This window comes from Dipodomys ordii, unplaced genomic scaffold (genome assembly GCF_000151885.1).
Source record: "Dipodomys ordii isolate 6190 unplaced genomic scaffold, Dord_2.0 Scaffold28, whole genome shotgun sequence".
NCBI classification, from domain to species: Eukaryota; Metazoa; Chordata; class Mammalia; order Rodentia; family Heteromyidae; genus Dipodomys; species Dipodomys ordii.
Window position 1 is genome coordinate 1,115,244 of NW_012267244.1, and position 20,061 is coordinate 1,135,304.

General features: G+C 36.1%; 1 protein-coding gene across 1 annotated transcript in view; it reads right to left on the reverse strand.

The window, feature by feature from the left end:
• Positions 1-20,061, reverse strand: part of Adgrv1 (adhesion G protein-coupled receptor V1) — a 447,493-nt gene that overhangs the window by 247,766 nt on the left and 179,666 nt on the right. Inside the window, exons 78-82 of the mRNA XM_013015810.1 lie at positions 19,464-19,648; positions 14,310-14,559; positions 13,633-13,772; positions 11,522-11,682; positions 7,649-7,749 (exon numbers count right to left, since the gene is read on the reverse strand). Coding sequence (XP_012871264.1) covers positions 7,649-7,749; positions 11,522-11,682; positions 13,633-13,772; positions 14,310-14,559; positions 19,464-19,648 — 837 coding nt within the window. The remainder of the gene's footprint in view (positions 1-7,648; positions 7,750-11,521; positions 11,683-13,632; positions 13,773-14,309; positions 14,560-19,463; positions 19,649-20,061) is intronic.

A 20,061-nucleotide genomic window follows, 5' to 3' on the forward strand; every position in this document is an offset into this window, starting at 1 on the left:
TTACCCAAGTACAGTGAGTGCACCAGGGTCACTACAACTTCCACACCTATGCCCTACCTAGGTTTGCCACAGTCTGCCCTCAAATCTTACATGCACTCCAACAACCAGCTCAGATTCAGTGCCTACCACAACTGAGGCCCTTTGTCATGAGTCAATCCAAGACCACACAGAACATTAGACGCGATCTTCTTCCCAGCACACATACACTTGGTAATGACCAGGAGGTTTCTACTGGAGATGGTTTATATCTCCAGTATAGTGTGCTTGGTGTCCCTCTTTGTGCAATCTTGATATTGCACACATGGTAGATGACTTATGATCCTGAGAGGTGATAACAGTTTTGTTTGTTTATTTATTTATGCTAATTTTACCACTTTGGACACTTGATAATGCTTTATCAGATGGACAAGCATACCTACACTGGATCAAATAGCATTTATGTGCAGAAGACTGCAGTCATGTTCACCTAACTAATTTTCTGTGTGAAGGAAAAAGTATAGTTAAGTAACTCAGAAATTTTTATATAATAAAATGTCCTACATATAGCTACTAAAGTAGGCCACTTCCAAGCTGTTAATTAACTGGGAAGGGAAACTGGTTAAGTTTTTTCTAAGGATTTATTTTATATCCAAGATAATAAAGATACATTTAAAAAAAAACTAGGGAATGCAATGAAAAGCTAAAGTAACAATTTCACCGATGCTATGAATTATTTTAGTTTGTCTTAAGACATTATTTTCTTAGATCCAAAGAGAAAAAAGCAAAGGCAATGAAATAGCATAAGACAGCAAATCTAAAAAAATGTTGTAGACACAAAATAATGACTATGAGAGAAAGGAAGCGGGCAGAAAGATTAAGAGAATCTGGATAAGAGGCATCAAAATACAACTGAATGAGAGGGATTACTTCTAAGGTTCCATAGCAGCAGAGGTTAGCTAAAATCTACAATATTTTGTTATGTATTTCAAAGACATGATATAGAAGTATGAAGGTTCCCAGAATATGGAGATAATTAGTGTTTGAGAGGAAGAAGTGTTTGTTAATTTCCTTATTCTTTATACATTGTATATGTGTATTGAATTTCCATACTGTAATCTAAATATGTATAAATGTATCTAACAGTTTAAAGGGGAAACAGAAAACCAAATAAGGAAATATAAATGTCTTAAAATAAAAAGACCTTTGTTGTGTTTTAGTATATTAAATGAATAAAAATGAATGATGAGTTTTTCTCAAAAAATGATTTTATAGTAAGGAAAAAAGGTTGACAGTTTGCATTTAGTAATAATAGTGAAAAGACAACAGCTGTGCCAACAATCAAGAGAAGTATTTGTAAATTACAATACAGTTAATAGAAACTCTTAGCAAACAAGATCTGGAAACCCACCAAAACTTACTGATTCAGCATCTGAACTTTAACAAGAGGCCTCCAGCATTAAGATTTTCAAAGAATTTTCTTGGTGCATCTATATCTATGCTAACAAATAATAAATGTCCTACTAAATAATGAAACTGCTGCTTCTCAAAGTCTCAATCTCTTTTTAAATACGTTTTTACTGTGAAAATACTGTACAGTGGGGTTACAGTTATATGAGCAAGGTAATGAGTACATTTCCTATCCAGCATTGATGCCTCCTCCTTTGTTTTTCCCCTACCATCCCTTCCCTCCCACCTCCTCAGCTACACCCCCCCTCAAAGTCTCAATCTTTAAAGCAAGATATAAGTTGAATCCCAGCATTTAAATTTGTAAAAATCTTTTTGTCTTCAACTGCAAAATTAGAAACAATAAAGGGTAATCTGTTAATACATGAGCGATCAAAACTTCTTGTTAAGGAAAAGGCTGCTCTGTTCTATTTACAATTTCTCATCTTACTCTGCTTCAATTAATTAAAAATATGCTAATTAAATGGGTTTTTAGGATCTAATCACACAATGACATTTTTAAATTCATAGTCTCAACAAAACAGTGTAAGCTGCTTATTGGGGGGAGAGGGAAGAAAAGAAATCCTATATCCAGCTTTGGGAGCTCTTCCCCCAGGTCTTTTGGTTCTATCAGACTAATGATTCTCAAAGAATCTCAAAGATACAAGCTAGGCCAGGCTAGAATAACACAAATCCCAGGTTATGGGAGAACTTTTTCATAAGTATGGGGGAATATGGATCCTCCCTTGGAAATAAAACTTTTCAAAGGTCATCCAAAATGTTAGAGAAGGATTAAAGAGGGGGGGGTGTAGGAGGGAGATATTGACAGCCCAACTTCTGCTAAATTCCAGAAAACAGTCTTCACAATTGTAAAGCAATACTCTTCAGCCTTCTAGGCAGCTTAAACTCTGCATACCCTGTCAAAAAATTATTATTATTTCAAATGTTTAAATATGTCTATAGACATCTGAGTTTAGATAGTGGATAGGCTTACTGGTAAGCACAGTTATACTTCCATACATTTGTTTTTCTGGACCCATTTGCTACTTAGTTTCAGAAAATGTGTTTAATCCAAACAACACACAGAAAGAGTAGAGAAAAGCAAATATTTTCCCCTTGTTATGTATTATTAACCAGAGTAAATACAGTTCTACCTTATCATTGTGTTTTCTATGAGGACATTTCTTTTTTTAGATTTGGAGAATTACTTTTCCTGATAGAACCCCGGAACTCAGAACCCTGAACTGCAAACTTGTCCTTTGGCCCAGGTATTTACCAGCTTTATCAGGGCACAGAGGGTTGGCAATGTGATTCTAAGATTCAAATCCCAAAGATATAATTAGATGTTTTCCCCCCCCCCCAGAAATATCACTCAATGCCAAGTATTTTTTATCATGCGTGAATCAAATGGCCTATAACTTATTACCATTTATTTGTCCTCTTTTAGATAAATGAGAAAAATGTAACTTGGCATTGAAGAAAAAAATCCATTTCTGATAAACACCTAGAAGTATAAACTTTGTCTCTAAAGTTTTACTAAACAATTTTTCTACATCAATACTTATTAAATACTCAAAATACTTCCTGATGCTCTTAGCATAGAATAAATATGATTGAAATAGTTTTATGCCCTAAGCTGAAATATAACCAAATGATAGTATCGAAATACATAAACCAATTATGTATCGAAATACATAAACCAATTAAGCTTTCTCATGTTATCAATATGTTCAATTCAGTTCTAAATAAAGGGAATATAAAGACAAAGGCAGGAATCTACTGTGTGTACATACTATGCTTTAAACAAGCACCCTCTAGCCTCATCCAGGAAGCATCCATGAAAGTGCCTTTTAAGTTTGTTTGTTTGTTGTTGTTTGTTGTTTGTTTTTGTTTTTTTAGTGACCCTTATCGCTGGTAAGTACTGACCAGTTTGAGAAAAATATTCTACTGCCACCTGCTGGTGCTTTATAGTCCATGGCGCTACAATGACAAACACCATCCAGAATGAAGTATTATTTGACTTTTAAAGCAAAACCATCTTCAGATTCTTATCTATCTTCTAGTTCGGCTATAAATGCAATACATCATATTCCTATTTCTGGATATATTATTCTATATATTTCTACAAGTAGAGCCAGCCAATAGCCCATTTTCCTGACTACCTGATTCAGATTTATGGTACTGCATTGTTCCAAAAGGAAGTCAAGGATGATCACGTTTCCATTTTTTCCTTCTACTCAAAAGTCATTGAGCTTAATCCTAGGTCAGCAATAAAGATTCAAGAACTACCAGTTGACTACGTATGTGGAAAATTATGTGATGGTGAAGGGGGAACTGGGGGAAAACAAAGGAAGAGGTGGCATTGTAAAAAAAAAAGGGAAAAAAAGAAAGAGAGAGAAAGAGAGAAAGAAAGAACGAGACAGAAAGAGAGAAAGAAAGAAAGAAGAGAAAAGAAAAGAAAAGAAAAATCATATTAAGTGAAGTAAGCCAGACCCAAAGAAACATGGGTCCCATGGTTCCCCTTATTTGCAATAACTAGTATATGTCTGAGCCAAGCAGAAACGGTCAGACAAGTTGATGTTAGGTGAAATGAACCCCAAAATAAGAACTCAAATGGTTTTTCTTTCTTGCTATTGTTTCTAACATATTTATAAGATGATTTTTTTGTTGCTTGTATGTCTCTCCCCCATGGTATAACCCCTGTTTTCACTGTATTTGATGTTGGTATAATTTGGGGAGGGGAAGGGAAAAAACAAAATTGTTTAAATAGGGATACAGGTGGACCCGTTGCAACAATGAAATGTACAAGACATTATGTCGGAAAAACAAACTTTATAACTTTGGCCGGGAGAGGATGGGTATGGGCGGGGGGAGGATGGGAAGGGGAAACAAAGGAGGAGGCAACAATGCTTGATAAGAAATGTATTCATTACCTTGCTCATGTAATTGTAACCCCTCTGTATGGTATTTCCACAATAAAAAAACTTTTTAATAAAAAAAGAAATGCATGCTCTCACTATGTGACTCATGAAATGGTAGCCCCTCTACATACTACCTTAATAATAACAACAAAATTAAACGTTAAATAAAATGAACTACTGGGGCTGGGAAGGTGGCTTAGTGGTAGAGTGCTTACCTAGCATGCATGAAGCCCTGGGTTTAATTCCTCAGTACCACATACACAGAAAAAGCCAGAAGTGGCACTGTGCTCAGGTGGTAGAGTATTAGCCTTGAGCATAAAGAAGCTCAGGACAGTGCCTAGGCCCTGAGTTAAAAGCAAAAATAAAAAGAACTACTGTCAAATCTGTATTTTTATTATTACTACCTTTAAGAAGTTGTATAAAGAAGTTCCCATTCTACAAAACAGTATATGAATACAAGGTATCTGACAACATTGTCACCCATCACTTCCAACCCATCCCTTCTCTCACTTTTCTTTTAAATTGAGATTAGGTGATTACATAAATTTCACATATTTTACAGCGTTGTGGACTGGTGATACTTAGTTAAAGTCACAAACACATTTTAACCTTCACAAAGCAAATTGTCATTATCATGGTCTATAAGGTTTGTGAATTCTATGGGCTTTGACAATACAATTATTTCTTCCACATCAGGTGATAGTTACATTTCTTTCCTTTTGCTTTAGTGTAATTTGTTCCCTCTTATTCCTCCCTTCTCATTGCTCTTTTTGGGTTGCTTAGTTCATTTTCATCTATTCCAGTACAGCTGATGGGCCCCTTTGCTGTTTGTTGTTCCATTTCCCACTTATTCTGCATCTCCCTCCCAGCTTTCCTTCATTGCATGTATACACACACACACACACACACACACACACACACACACACACACACACCATATATATGGTCAAGAACATGGAGTCATTTAGCAATGATACAACAAAATGAGTTATCCTTTGTTTCTCAAGTACTGTTTACTTTATCATATCTCCTTGCATTTTTTGCTTTAGCATCCACCTATCAGGGAGACCGCATGCCATTTGTCTCTTCGCTCTTGGTTTACCTCACTCAGAATGATCTGTATTTCTGAAGAGTACTCTTGAGAACATTTAACTTCTAATAATATCAACATAATGTTGATGGAGGATCCCAGATAAGAGATCAAGATCAGATCTGTGATGATTTCCATCAGCAACATATGGTAACTATAGTTATAAATTCTTTAAAACTAAGGAGTGGGGAGCCTGAGTTCCTATAGTCAGCTTTATTTCTAATTTTGGAGGGCCTAAGAATGTTTTAAAGCCTTAGCTAAAGATTTTTAACAAAGAGGATGTCTTAAAATTCCAAGTAGATAGGTAGACCATTTTAAAAAACAGTACTGTCCATCAACAACATTCTAATTTCCTTCGCTAAGCTCTAAAAATATTTTAATTTCACATCACAAAGTATATAGTATATGATTTTTCCATGTCTCAATGCTTTGTGTTCTAAAAATATGCTGAAATTTTTGGTGCATTTACCTAAGCATTTTGTGCAAAATCGATGTTGAATACAATGTGAACCGGAAGGAATGACTCGACCTATTAATTCTATTTCTTTCACATCCCTAGACATTAGCAAATGTGTCTGCTAGGATGCCAAAGAACTGTGTGCCATTCTGCAGTACTGTAATTAAGTTGTATACAAATAGTGCTCTCGAACAATTACCAAAATGGGTGGTGAATACAGTCAAATAAACTCTAATTATGAAAGGCTGGTTCTTAAGATCTCACATACAAGAAGCAAATGCAAGATCAGAGGGCTAAGACAGGATATGGAAGTCACATGAATAGTCCTTTCAAATTCAGTGCAAGCCCTCTTTTGGCAACAACTGCTACTATCCATAGTTCAGTTTCTAGGTCCTTTCAAAGCACAGTCTGGGAGCCTCTACTTGGAATCTAGTCCTGGATTATTCTCTGAAAAAAATAAACTTGTGACATTTACAAGTTCATTTTCATTCTTGGGACAAAAAAAAAAGGCAACCAAATGCCAATGTTCAGGATCATTTTCCATTTTATCCCCTCCACTGATGTCATTGTTAAAAGTTCTCCTGAGAGATCAATGCAATATGCGTTAGCATTTAAAGGATAGTGTGTTCAGATAAGTGCACAAGACAATGCACCTACTCCAAGTGAATACACACAGGTAACCAGTGCCAAATAAAGAGACAAAGCATTGTCTGTCCTCCAGATGTGACCCCCATCCAGAAAAGAGAATTCACAATTTTTAAAAAATAATAGCTAATTCTTTTCAAAAAGAACACAGCAAACACGATTTAACATATGTTATAACGCAATCTATAATTTCAACTTTATAATGGAAATGTTTATGTTTTTTTCCTCTTTTCCTATACAATATCTGTGTTCTTCTTTCCCCATCTCAATGAGCGGTGGGAAAGTTTTCTCAGTTCTGTCCTACCACACACACATCACTCTTCTGTAGACACTTTCTCAAACTTTATAAAAACAAAATGAACCAAGTTCTTATCTGCTATATTCAGGATAGTTCTCAAATAGTACATGATCCCCTATGAATGACATGATTTTTCATTTATAACTTCTTCACTAGGCTGTGAGCACTGGAGAGAGAGAAGTTCTTTTGGTGATCAGAATGCTGTACCTTAGTTTTCACTGTGTGCTTTAAATTGCATACCAATGAATAATTTGATTTTTTTCATACCATTTCTTCCGCCCTAAACGAGTGCACAATATTCCAAAAGAGAATGCCTTCCAAAATGTATATGTTAAACAATGCATGTACTCAGATGTTTCAGTGTGCCTATCTATTTTTGTTCGTTTTCTTTTTCTGGGTGTAAAGATTAAACCCAGAGCACCACTTATACTCTATTATTGAGATTTCCCCCAGCCATGGTATACATCGTCTTAATGCCCCTCCTATAAAGCAATTCTAACAGCATATTTTATTTGACCACATGTAACATTATTAGCATAAGTTAGATGACAATAGAATGCACTAGAATGAAGTTATTTTCTCGTAAGCAGTAATCATTAAAGTGTTTCTCCATAGAAAGGAGTTCACAAAATATGTGTTTTTGATCTAATATTCACATTCCTTTATGCTACTAGACTCACCCTCTTCATTGCAAAACTAAACAAGCTTATTTCAACTCAGTTGAAGTGCACTTTACCTGGACATTGAGGTCAAGGATTATAGAAGAGGAAGCATGAACATTTCAGGACAAGTAGGGAATTCCTGAGTTCTCCTACCTGTGTACCCAAGCTGGCCGCCATCATATGAGTCAGAAGCTTAGCTGCAAACATGGAGCACCTGGCACAGAAGACGTGGGAAAGAACAGCCAAGCAAAGACCTGAAAAAACAAAAGAGTCTGTGTGTGGTTTCATAATCCATAGAGACAAATAGTGCATAGTAGGAGTTGTTGGAACACATAAGCACAGAGGTTCATCTAGGCTGTACACCACAGAGGTCCTGGAAAAGATTACTGTACCATTTCTGTCCATTCTATTTCATATGATTCATAAAATCTGCACACCTATCAATTACACCCAAAGAATAGCTTTAATTTTTCAAATACCTACCTTTACTTCCTTACTGAAAAGAAATCCCCAAAGAAGTAGATGAATAATATTGGTAAATCATCAATTTTCTTAGTTCATATTCATCCAATATTTCTATTTAAGAAAAAAATCTACTATGCCTTTATAATCTAATTTCACCAACAATGGCCTGACATAATAAAAATACTCAGAAAGGAATAAGCATTTCTAGGGATAAAAGTATGAATGCGACTACCAATATTCAGATTTGACAGTGCCTCCTACCTTTTTTTAGAAGAGAGACTACTAGCAAGAGCACCATAACTACAACAGTTCCAATTATGAAGTTTTATTCAACCTGAGACCACAAAAAGAATAAGAGGATGTTTTTGTTTTCCCCTGAACAAATTTAAAGATTTCAGTTTTTATGTGTCATAAAGAAGATTATTGTAATTTTCTTCATTTTTTGTAATTACCTTCAAATCTATTTGAATTTACCCGTTTATACTATTTCAAGAGGATGGACAAAAACCCGGTGTTTACAGATTATCACATAAATTTCTTTTAATACCAGATTTTAAAGTCTGACCACTTTAAGAATATTTATGTCATTTAAAACTTAAGTGTGCTACATATGATAGTCCCCTTTGCCTTCATGTCTTCAATAGGATTATTTATCTAAGAATCACTGAGGCATTCATCAACCAACACAGGAACACCGCATTGTCATCTACTTCACATCACACTATGCAGTTGTGTCCATGATTCCTTGATAAACAGGAAACACTGTGCTCACTTGACATTGTGTTTTCTTCTATCATCTTTTCTGGAAATATGAAACAGGCTGTTGGCAAATACCACAAATGAACATAAATTGAATGCACATCTGCACAATGCCCACATACGGTCTTATGACTCATTTTCAGCTTAGAAATGTTTCTCAAAATCCTTTGGGGAAAAATATTTCAGTTAAATTTTTGTATTTTAATAAGGTATACTAAGATCCCCAGGAAGCAAAACTCTGCATTTTTCAAGGCCTCTAATTTGGATATTTGCTCAAAAAACCTGGGGCAATCTATCTTATTCCAGAAATGGCATCATATGTTCTGGGACAGTTGTGCGATTTTTGGGTTGCTTCCAAAACCTACCCACAAGATGCACCATTTGTCTTTAGACAGTAATTGAAGTCTAGCTCTGCAACTTTACTTAGTTAATAACTATACTATTGGAGCTGTTGTGCAAGACTCACTAATATGTTCAGTTCCATAGGATGGTCACAACTCACTAAAATTCATGGTGTGTGTGTGTGTGTGTGTGTATGAAAGAGAGAGATATTGACTTAAAAGCAGTACCGTACAAGTTTTTAATCATAAATCACACGATCACAAATATGTGTTTTATTATGAAGCCAATCATGGTAGATGATAACAGTGTAAAACAAAAGCATTAGTGTTGGCATAGGGCAAAAAGCATTGTTGTTTTTTTAAATATATATATATATATATATATATATATATATATATATATTACCTCCTCTGTTTTTCCCATTCCAACCCTTTCCTCCCCATCTCCCTAACTCTTCCCTCCCCACCACCCCGAAAGTTGTAAAGTTCTCTTTCAACATAGTGTCTTGTACATCTCATTGTTACAGGATGACCCAAAGTATTGTTATTATTCTTTTTATTTCATAAGAGCTTTTAATAGCCTTTTCCCCTAACTTGGTCAGCCCCCATTTCACTCCTATTGCATGATACAAATTTAGTGCAAGTAAATGTGACTAGCTTGGAAATATTTAATTAGGCACGTGAAATTTCAATAAAAATGCTATCATGACACCTGGTGGTAGCCCAGGATTCAAACCAGAGGCAGGAAAATGTGCTAGATTTTCTTAGCATTTAACTATAATGTGTCATAGTTATCTGTTAGTTAATAGAGAAGGATATGTAAGTATTTATTTTTTAAATCTTAAGTATATTCAATATTTTTTTCCAAGAACAGATGAGCCTTTATAGTCTAGATTATAGTTTGTGTTTAATGTTCTTAGCAACATTCTTCATTAAGGCAGTGTATTTTCCCACAAATTATTTTGAAATATTTCTGAATAGTAAATCTGGTACCTATTAATCAATCTTTCTATATAGCTATATCTGCCTCCTGAATAGACAAATCCAAATAAAATCAAATTATCATAATTTCATTATCAAATCAGCTATTAGCTTCTTAATGAAACTCTTCAGAATAAGAAATTATTGGGGCTGGGAAGGTGGCTCAGTGGTAGAACGCTTGCCTTGCATGCCTGAGGCTCTGGGTTCGATTCCCCAGCACCACATAAGCAAAAAGAAATAAAAAGCTGGAAGTGGCACTATGGCTCAAGTGGTAGAGCATTAGCCTTGAACTGAAGAGCTGAGGGACAGTGCCCAGGCCCAGAGTTTAGGCCCCACGACCGGACCCCCCCCCAAAAAAAGAGAAATTCTTGGCTTTGCCGATGAAACCAATTTAAATTTGGAATTAAGAGTTATAAATGAAAATATATAACTATAAAATTATGTTAACTATATTAATAACTATTTTAATAACCAGAATAAAAAACAGTAATTATTTGATTTTTATCTCAAACAACTTCCTAATAGATAAATATTGTTAAGGAGGTTCTTTGTACAATAAATTTAAAAATACATATTACGTGATAATCACATTTACTGGTAAAACATAATTAAAGAAGAAAACGATAGATGTGTGAGTTGATATAGTTAACCCATTGTTGTATAGATATGATGTAAAATTATATATTGAGTATGGAAATACTAAGCTAAATCCTTTATTCCAGGTCCTAGAATTGGCTAAAGACAACACCAATATTTGAACCAAGGCAGTCTGGATTTGTGTTTGTAACTATTACCTTATATATACCCAGCGCTGTGTGAAGAGCACACTGTTCACAGAAACAAGAAGCCATAAAACATATATTGAGGCATGGTGGAGGAGAGAAGATAAAAAACACAGTGTAAAGATTTCTTAGACTTCCAAATGTGTAAATACAGGAAGTGAAAATAATGCTATAATCTACAATTATTGGGGAAAATAGTTATCAAGACATAAGTAAAATTAAATTTCCTTCTACTGATAGAAATGGGGCCTAAATATGGAATAAGAACACGATTTATTTTTTGATATATAATGGTTGGCATATCTATACCTCCTTGTGTGTAAAATTCAAATCAACCCATAGGTCAGGTTATTTTCATTGAAAATACACAATGATTTGTGTGCATTGCCTCACAAAATCCTAATCGTTAAACTGTAGAATCTAATAAAACATACCATCATAGACTGCCATATTTTCTATTATCTGGCCTCTGTTCCCCACTTCATTGTATTCTCCTTGAGAGTTAGAACTATATCTTGTTCTTACTATATACTAACATTCTGCTCTATCCTAAACATCAGTACCCGTAGTATGGATTAATGGATAAGATGACAAGAAAGTGATATGTTTATATCATGCACATAGGAAATAACTTTGGGAAACAGACTTTTATTCTTATAAACATTTTAAAATTATTGAGTCAAAATGCTGTCACTGACCTGAGATGCATATAAATCCAGAGGAAAAAAAGGCTTCATTGTACGAAGACAAGTTGTCAGTCTGGGAGTAGACGGCATACAGGGACATGTGAGAACAGGCACATTCCACATGGTCGGAAGCATCCTCCACCACTCTGCAAAGCTGACTGTCAGACAACCAGCTAAAGAAAAACACAAGAGTCATCCTCCTCTTTCATTCATCCTTCACATGTTGAGACTGCATCTACAGAGAAAAATAACTTGCTAAACTTAAATGTTCTTTGCTCAAGACTTACACAGGCCACATTTTCAAGAAGGAACTCTGGAGGGAACATTTTGTCCAGGATATAACCCAACAGATTCCACAAAGACACCTTAGGAAGCCTTATAAATACCAGCACACCTACCAAAGCTAGAGCGCTCCCTGTAACAAAGAAGCCAGCCCTCTCCACAGAGCTGTGTCCATCCCCAGCTATGCTCTAGCCAACTCACCCAAACCCCAACAGATTGACACAGATACAAAATGTATTATTTCCATCTTCCTTATGTGTATAGACACTTTTGTATTCCCAACCATATAAATTACTTCTACACATTCCTCTGCTTCCTTCCTCATCCTTTTCTTTTAGAACCATTTGTGTCACATGTTTCCCAGGTCCCTCAGGTGTTTCCTTCTCTGAAGTCTGAATCACTTTGTATTTCTCAGGGATTATTGCTTCAGCCTCTGCCCTTTTGGTGAATCTGGATTCCATTGCTCTTCTAAGGACAACTTCCTGACCCACACTGCAGATTTAAGCTTGAAATTTTTTATTGCTACTTCTACATTGAGGATTACAGATCATTTTTGTATGTATTGATGGCCTTTGATTTATGATGAGGCTAGATCTTGATGAACCCATCAGAAATTGAAAATATTAGAAGGTGAAAATGTAGGTGCTACCTCTTACGTCCTGAAAAGTATTGCTTCATTAACAAAACACATGGTAGAGTCTCTGTTCTTTACTCTTTTAATCATTCAGCTGACAAGCAGCAATGGTCAGTCATCATTACAGAGTATCATACCATTGCCAATATTGGGAGTTTCATTTCAAAATAGTTCTTTTTTCTTGTTGTTTCCACAGAGAAAGATACTAACCAGACTTTTCATGTTTTAGAAGACAGTTTCCTAATTAGGAATCTATTTTTAAAATTTAGTTCATATAGCTTAACCTTAGTAATAAATAGAATCTAGTGACTGGGCCTTCACCCTCTCAGTCAGTATTACCATTCCCTGCAGTATCACCTGAGCTTTGCGCAACAGTAATGGCTCAGAGACTTGACTCTGCAGGCCAACAAGACTCAAAAAAAGACTAATCTCTTCCCCCTGAGCCTGTCTCTTGGTTTAACCCTCAAATGTACCCCAGGATCTTGTGGACATGATTTCTAAATCCTGTTGATTCCTCTAAGCATAAAGCACCACCTCCTGTATCATCAAGCAAGATGTCAGCAGTACAAAAAAAAGCAATTTCCATTCTTGTCTAACAAATTGACTAAAAAAATCAAAAAGTTAACTGTCTTGAGTTGATTTCATGTTATAGTCCATGAAAAGAATTGTAATGTGCTACACACATATGTACATCGCTAGGCTACATTTCCCATCTGAACAACACTAGACCATTTCTTATGCTGTTTGATCTCATTTATGGTAGGGATTATGCACCAGTTTGAAGCAGCATCTGAGACTACCATTGATGCTCAGTATAAAAAAAAATTAGGGGGCTGGGAAGGTGGCTCAGTGGTAGAGCGCTTGCCTTGCATGCATGAGGCCCTGGGTTTGATTCCTCAGCACCACATAAGCAAAAAGAAAAGAGCCGAAGTGGTGCTGTGGCTCAAGTGGTAGAGCGCTAGCCTTGAGTTGAAGAGCTGAGGAACAGCGCCCAGGCCCAGAGTTCAGACCCCACGACCAGACCCAAAAAACAAAAAACAAAAAAAAAATTAGGCTCATGAGAAGAGAAGGGATGGTAGGGGAAAAATAAAGGAGGAGGTAACAACGCTCAATAGGAAATGTACTCATTACCTTACTCATGTAATTGTAGCTCCTCTGTACAGTATTTTTACAATAAAAAGTGTATAAAATTTTTTTCAGTAAATACCTTGCAGCAGCCCGATTCCAGAGGAGGCAGAGAGCCGTCTCAGGAATAAGCCTCTGCTCAGCAGCATAAATCCTATACCGAACCTCATTGTTGTTAGACAGGAGTGGTGAACTCTGACCTTTCACATTCACAGAGAGCACCTACAATGCCAAAAGGAACAAAAACATTAATGACATTTTCCATCAGTATTCTGACTGAGTATTTCCCACTCTGAACTGGACTTCATTTTTCTAATAACTGAAGTCACTTGTTCCTTTCCAGTGTTGATAACTAGTTCAGTTATGAGTCCCGGTCTTCTGTTTGGTTTCCCAGTGTGCACATTTGACCTTCACCTCATACATATTTTCAGCTGGCAATACTCTAACTGGCTGACTACATCAACAGCAAAGCACATGAGAAGATATTGTATGAGGGAAGTTGTACTTTTCACTTCATCCATATAGACATTTTATTCAATCAAAGGTGAAGGAAACATTCCCAACTGTTTTTGAAACCAAGCATTCTATGAATGGCTTATAACTTTGGAACATGGTTCACGATCTTTCACCATTTTTCATGTTATTTCTCTCTGTGCAGCAAAAATCTGATTGAATAAATGCATCCTGCATGTATCAGCTAAGAAAGGAAAATTACAATCACACAATTACAATCACAAAAGCTTTTAAATGAGAGAATACCTTATTTTTCAGAGCAGGAAGGTTGTTTTCAGTTACAAACCACTGCTGACTGCTGTATTCCATAAACTGGATGAATTTACATGTACTTTTCCCAGCCATTATATCTGTATCTGCCACATCCAATAACCTTTCTGGAAGCCGAATGTAATCACCTTCCTTTCCTTCAAACTTGTGCCCATTAATTTGCTGAGGATACCAGTGAAGCGCCAGTATTGACAAATAGGGACAACTGTTAAGGATGGTTTTGCTTCTATAAAAGAGAGATGAAGTCTGCTCAAGTGAGGTGCATTTACATATTTTCATATCTTTACACTGGGACACTCTTCTTCCTGTATAAAAAGGATACTAATAATCCAGAACCACTGGAAGCAATCAGCTCTCAGCTCTTGCTAAAGTAACTAGTATAACATTTTGTTTGATCTGCCTTGTAACCTAAAACATGAGTTTTTAGAAGCTGTTTCACGGATATCAAGATACAATTTGTGTCAGTAAAATGGACTTTTCTGTGTTAGTCACATCAGCATTGGGGAAACAGGCAGAGGAGAGCATGGCCCATTAAACAGAAGCCCTCTGTTTTACTTAAGAACTTCACAAACCTTATAGATTTGGCACCATATTTTCATCTACAGACACCTCATGTTTAACACACATGAGCACAGAAAATGTAATTATTTGACTGGTAAGAAAAACCTATGGTTTTTATTCATTTAGAAATTCTGTTTTCGATCTCCTAGGGAAAAATAAGACACTGTGCTCCGTGAAATCGTTTTAAAGCCTCAATGTGTGTTCACATTATGTGGACTCGGTTTAAAATAGATTTCTAGTTTACACTCACTCCAGAATTATAAACTCAGAACCTTTATCCAAGATAGAGTGTGGGGGGGGGGGCTGCTAGTTTCTGGAATTTACATTTGTAACCAGTTCCCCAGAAAATCTGCAACCTGTTCATAGAGTCAACATCTTTGAAAACAATAAGATACAAAAATAAATTAAATCTGTGCCTTAAAATATTAGGATATTAGTACGGCATTGATGGATCCAATGATAACAATTATACAGATCAAAACAAATACAGAGTATGAAAGCATGAAAGTGTGAAATACAAAGTATGAAATCGAGCAGAAGAGTTTTGTTTGCTTTGTATTTGGTGGTACTGAAATTTTAATCTGGGCCTTGTTCAGCTGGGTAAGCACTCTACCACTTGAGCCAAGACTCCAGCACCTTTTGCTTTTACTTTATTCCTCAGATGTGGGGGCGGGGGCGGGGGTCTCATGCGGGGGGGGGGGCTGAGTTCAGCCTTGGACCACAATCCTCCTCCCTCAGCTTTGCATAGCTAGGATTATAGGATATCCCACGATACTCAACCAGAAGAGAGAATTTTAAATGAAAGACTCAATTAAGAAAGAAAAGAGTAAAGGGTTTTTACTTGATGTAACTTCTCTGAAAAATAAATCATCAAAGCTTTAATAATCATAATTTAATCAGTCCCATCAAATAACTTACATCAAGCTGCCTATTCGTTCAAGATTTGACTATAACAACATCAAATCTCCTATGAAAATACTTCTATTTGTTTTGGTTGCATATATCTTCCCAACAGTTTGTCAAGAACTCAATTTATAATCTCTCTACCTAGCCTTCCATACTGTCCCTGGTGATTTTCAGCCTAAGAATGTCACTGTAAAAGCCCTGAGACCACTGAATCTGCATGAAGCATCTGAGACATTGAACCTCTAGCTGCACAGCCCTTTAGTTCTTCTGCCTTCAGGCTATTGAGACTCACCTAGTCAAAACAGCCATGTATTCTGCTGAGTTGGCAAGCCAACACTACACTGCACAATGACTCCACAAACCTTTATACAAGTGGGCCAAATTGCTTGCTCATAACCAGATTCTCCCTGACACCTTAACCTCCTGTGTCTATGCCTTCAAATATATTCACCTTCAACTCCACAATCTGCTTCAGACTGAGACTGACATAAGGAAGACCAAGTGAATGGAATAATTGGTATCACTACAAATCTGCAATGGCCAACCTCAGTTGGAACCTTGGGACCACTTGGCTTCTAAGTGACTGCCCTGCATTCCATTCTCCTCCACAGTATCATTATTTACATTTCCAAGTCCCTTTACTCTCAACAAATGCCCTTGAGAATGCTTAAGACAACAGATAAATACATATCACAGCACTCAATATCGTTAGGGATTCCTGATTAAAAGAAACCCATTGTGACTGCTATTTTATTCTTTGTGTTCAATTGGTCACGATCATGTTATTTTTTTCATTATTTTATTTTATTTTATTTTTATTGTGAAAATACTGTAGAGAGGGCTTACAATTACATGGGCTGCATGTTATTTTTATCACATAATTGCCTTCAAGGTAACACTTTCCATGTTTCTGGTTTAATTTCAGCCTTCATCTTCTCTTACTAGAGCAATTACACTATATGTAATAACTCTATCCTATTCTTGCTTTCATCTATTCTTCATATTTAATATTATTCTAAGCATGTTCCTGAAATCTCTCTCTCTCTCTTACACACACACACACATACACACACACACACACACACATGCACACACACACATTCTTAGCTTATCTGTGTTGATATTCTCTTAAGAAAACTGAATTGACTAATTTGTCATTGGATATGAGGTTTTCTTTCCTGTATATCTGCACAGAGCAGAAAGGATACTTATTTACTTAGCCATTCTATTCACACATTATACTATGACCAATGAGATTCTGCCACAATATTCCAGGCTCTGAGAATACATTAAACATTAAGACAGAAAAGACTACTCTTGGTGTGCATCAGAAACCCATTTAAGCTTTCATAAACCTTTAAAGGCACTATATGATCTTCAGCATTCACAGCCAATTTGCAATAACTAGTATATATCTGGGACAAGCAGAAAAGGTCAGAAAAGATAATGTGAAGCGAAATGAACCACAAGATAGGGACACAAGTGGTTTTTTCTTCCTTGCTAATGTTTCTGATGTATTTATAAGGTACCACATGATTTTTTTTGTTGCTTTGTATGTCCCTCCCCCATGGCATAACCCCTGTTTTCACTGTATTTGATGTTAGTATAATTTGGGGTGGGGAAGGGAAAAATCAAAATGTTTAAATAGGAATACAGGTGGACCCATTGCAACAATGAGATGCATAAGACGCTATGTCAAAAAACAAACCTTACAATTTAGGCAGGGGTGGGGGATAGGGGTGTAATTGAGGAGGTGGAAGGGATGGGATGGGAAGGGGAAACAAAGGAGGAGGCAACAATGCTGGGTAAGAAATGTACTCATTACCTTGCTCATGTAACTGTAACCCCTCTGTACAGTATTTTCACAATAAAAATCTTATTTTTTTAAAAAGAAAGAAAACTTTGATATCCTGATGATGTTGCCAAAATTGGGGGAAAATAAAAAGATTAGGGGAACTGAAATACTATTGATTGTGTAATTTAACTGAACAATATAGTCAGGCATAGTTCAAGGGAAAATGATGGCAGACTTTTCCTCACACAAGCACTATCTATGATCTTAGTGCAAATTTCCTTGCAGTAAACAAAGGATCCATGTCAGAGGTATTGGGAGACAGTGTTAGAAACAGTTACAGAAGTTACCAGCGTGGAACTGCTAATCTGGTTTCTGATGGGAGACTTAGGAAGAGTGATGAGAACTGGTAAAGAGCCTCCTGCAGGAAGAAATACTCTTGTAGGATTTTGATATTCCTTCCCCCATGAAGAAAATATGAGGGCTAAAAGTATGATCTGAGAGCTAGAGAAGTTGGCTACTAAGTGTGAGGCCCTGAGTCCAAGCTCTAGTACTATGAAGAAGAGGGAGGGAGGGGGGAGGGAGGTGAAAGGAAGGGGGGAGAGAGAGAGGGAGGAAGGAAGGAAGGAAGGAAGGAAGGAAGGAAGGAAGGAAGGAAGGAAGGAAGGAAGGAAGGTCCTCTCAATCTTTAGGACTCACAGGGTAAGGATAAAAGAAAAATGGTACAGTGTAGGGGGATGTTGGTTCTGTATGTCCACCTTGTCACACCCTAGCATTGATCTGGGATGAAAGTCTAGGCATTATGGACCCCTGGGGAAGTAGGTGAGGCCTTGTTATCAAGCTAAAGCTATAGAATCTTCTTACCAAACTGGGCATGGGAGCTGCAGGGGCTATGAGGTAAAGTGGGCCTGAGAATCAGCCATATTCAGTGTAAACTAATCAAGTTCTGGGTCATGTCTCTAGCTCAGCTTCAATACTGTAAATAGAAGTAATAACTAATGGTTACTTTGAATAACTACTTAAAATTATTTCTCACAAAATAAAATAATATATGGACAACTTTTAGCAAGGATTAAGTTAATCCTTTTAAAATTTTAATATTGTAATGTTTTATCTACAAAACATCAATTCATATTACTCAATTTAATACAATGTCAGGACTGTATCAGAAGTAAAGTTAATACCATTTATATTATTATTCTTTTACCTTTCATTTCCTCTGGCAATGTTTTTGCTTCTGAATTGACTAACTGTGAAAACCTATTTATGAGTCATTTTTGTGTTGTTGAATAGGAGTAAAATATTTTCAAGTCTTTGGACTACAAATATTATAAATACAATTAATATATCATTCTACTGAACAATATGAATATAAAACTATATGATTAATTCCATGGTTACTAATAAATATAAGCTATATTTAATTTTTCATTCTTCTTGGGCTAGCTTCCTGCCAAGGAACTCCAGTCATAAAACAAATAGCCTGAAACTCAGTGCTAGAGAGTGATTTCAAGTAGAAGAAATAACCATAATTTCCAGGGGAAAGCACAAGTCCAGCACATCAAAACTCTCTATAACACTGGAACTGGCTCCCTTCCTTCCCTTGGGAATGTATCCTTTGCTCACTCAATAAATGGAAACAGACATCAGGACCTTGTCTTTAAAATATGGTGGCAAAAAAATGAGTTGGTTTCTCTTGAGGGAGCTGCTAGGTTTTCTTCCAAAAGTTAGCCTAATTTGACAACAGGTACCATGCACCAACCATGTACTTCTTAGTTACATCACCTCTATGTTGATGTCCACTGCACAGGGATTTGTAGACAACACAGTAAGGCATTGAAGCTAATGCTAATGTGATAGAAGATACTTACTTTTCCCCAGGAGAGCCACAGGTAACATCTGTCAACAGAGAAAAGGCAAAACTCTCAGTCACATCAGCAAAGTGGCTGAATCCCCGAGTGTCCTTGCGCTTTGGGTTAACAAGAGCACAAAGAATGTCATAGAAAAGAGTTCGGATTTCCATACTGAAAGCTTGAGATTTTCCCTCAACAGATATCTGGAAAAAAAGACACAAAGAGGAAAATATGTTTGTAAGTAATCCTCTGAAAGTAATGTGTATAATAAAATATTACATGTCTAGTAAGTTATTTACATTAACAAAATGAAGATGAGCATATGAAAAATTTTGGAGAAACTGGTGTCCAAATTAAATTGTAAATATATTTCTTTGCACTTCAAATTACTGGAAAAGGACATAGTCAATAACATATTTCCTATTTAATCATTAGATAAGGCTCCAAATAGTTCAATGGATCACTTTAATTTAGCTACAATTATTAACATTAATTTTTTTTAAATTTTCTCTGTTGCCAATATCTCCTGTCTGATGTCTGTCTTAAAATTACTTATATATGCATACATATGCATATATGTATACACACACACACACTTGTTAATCTACTGGTTTAT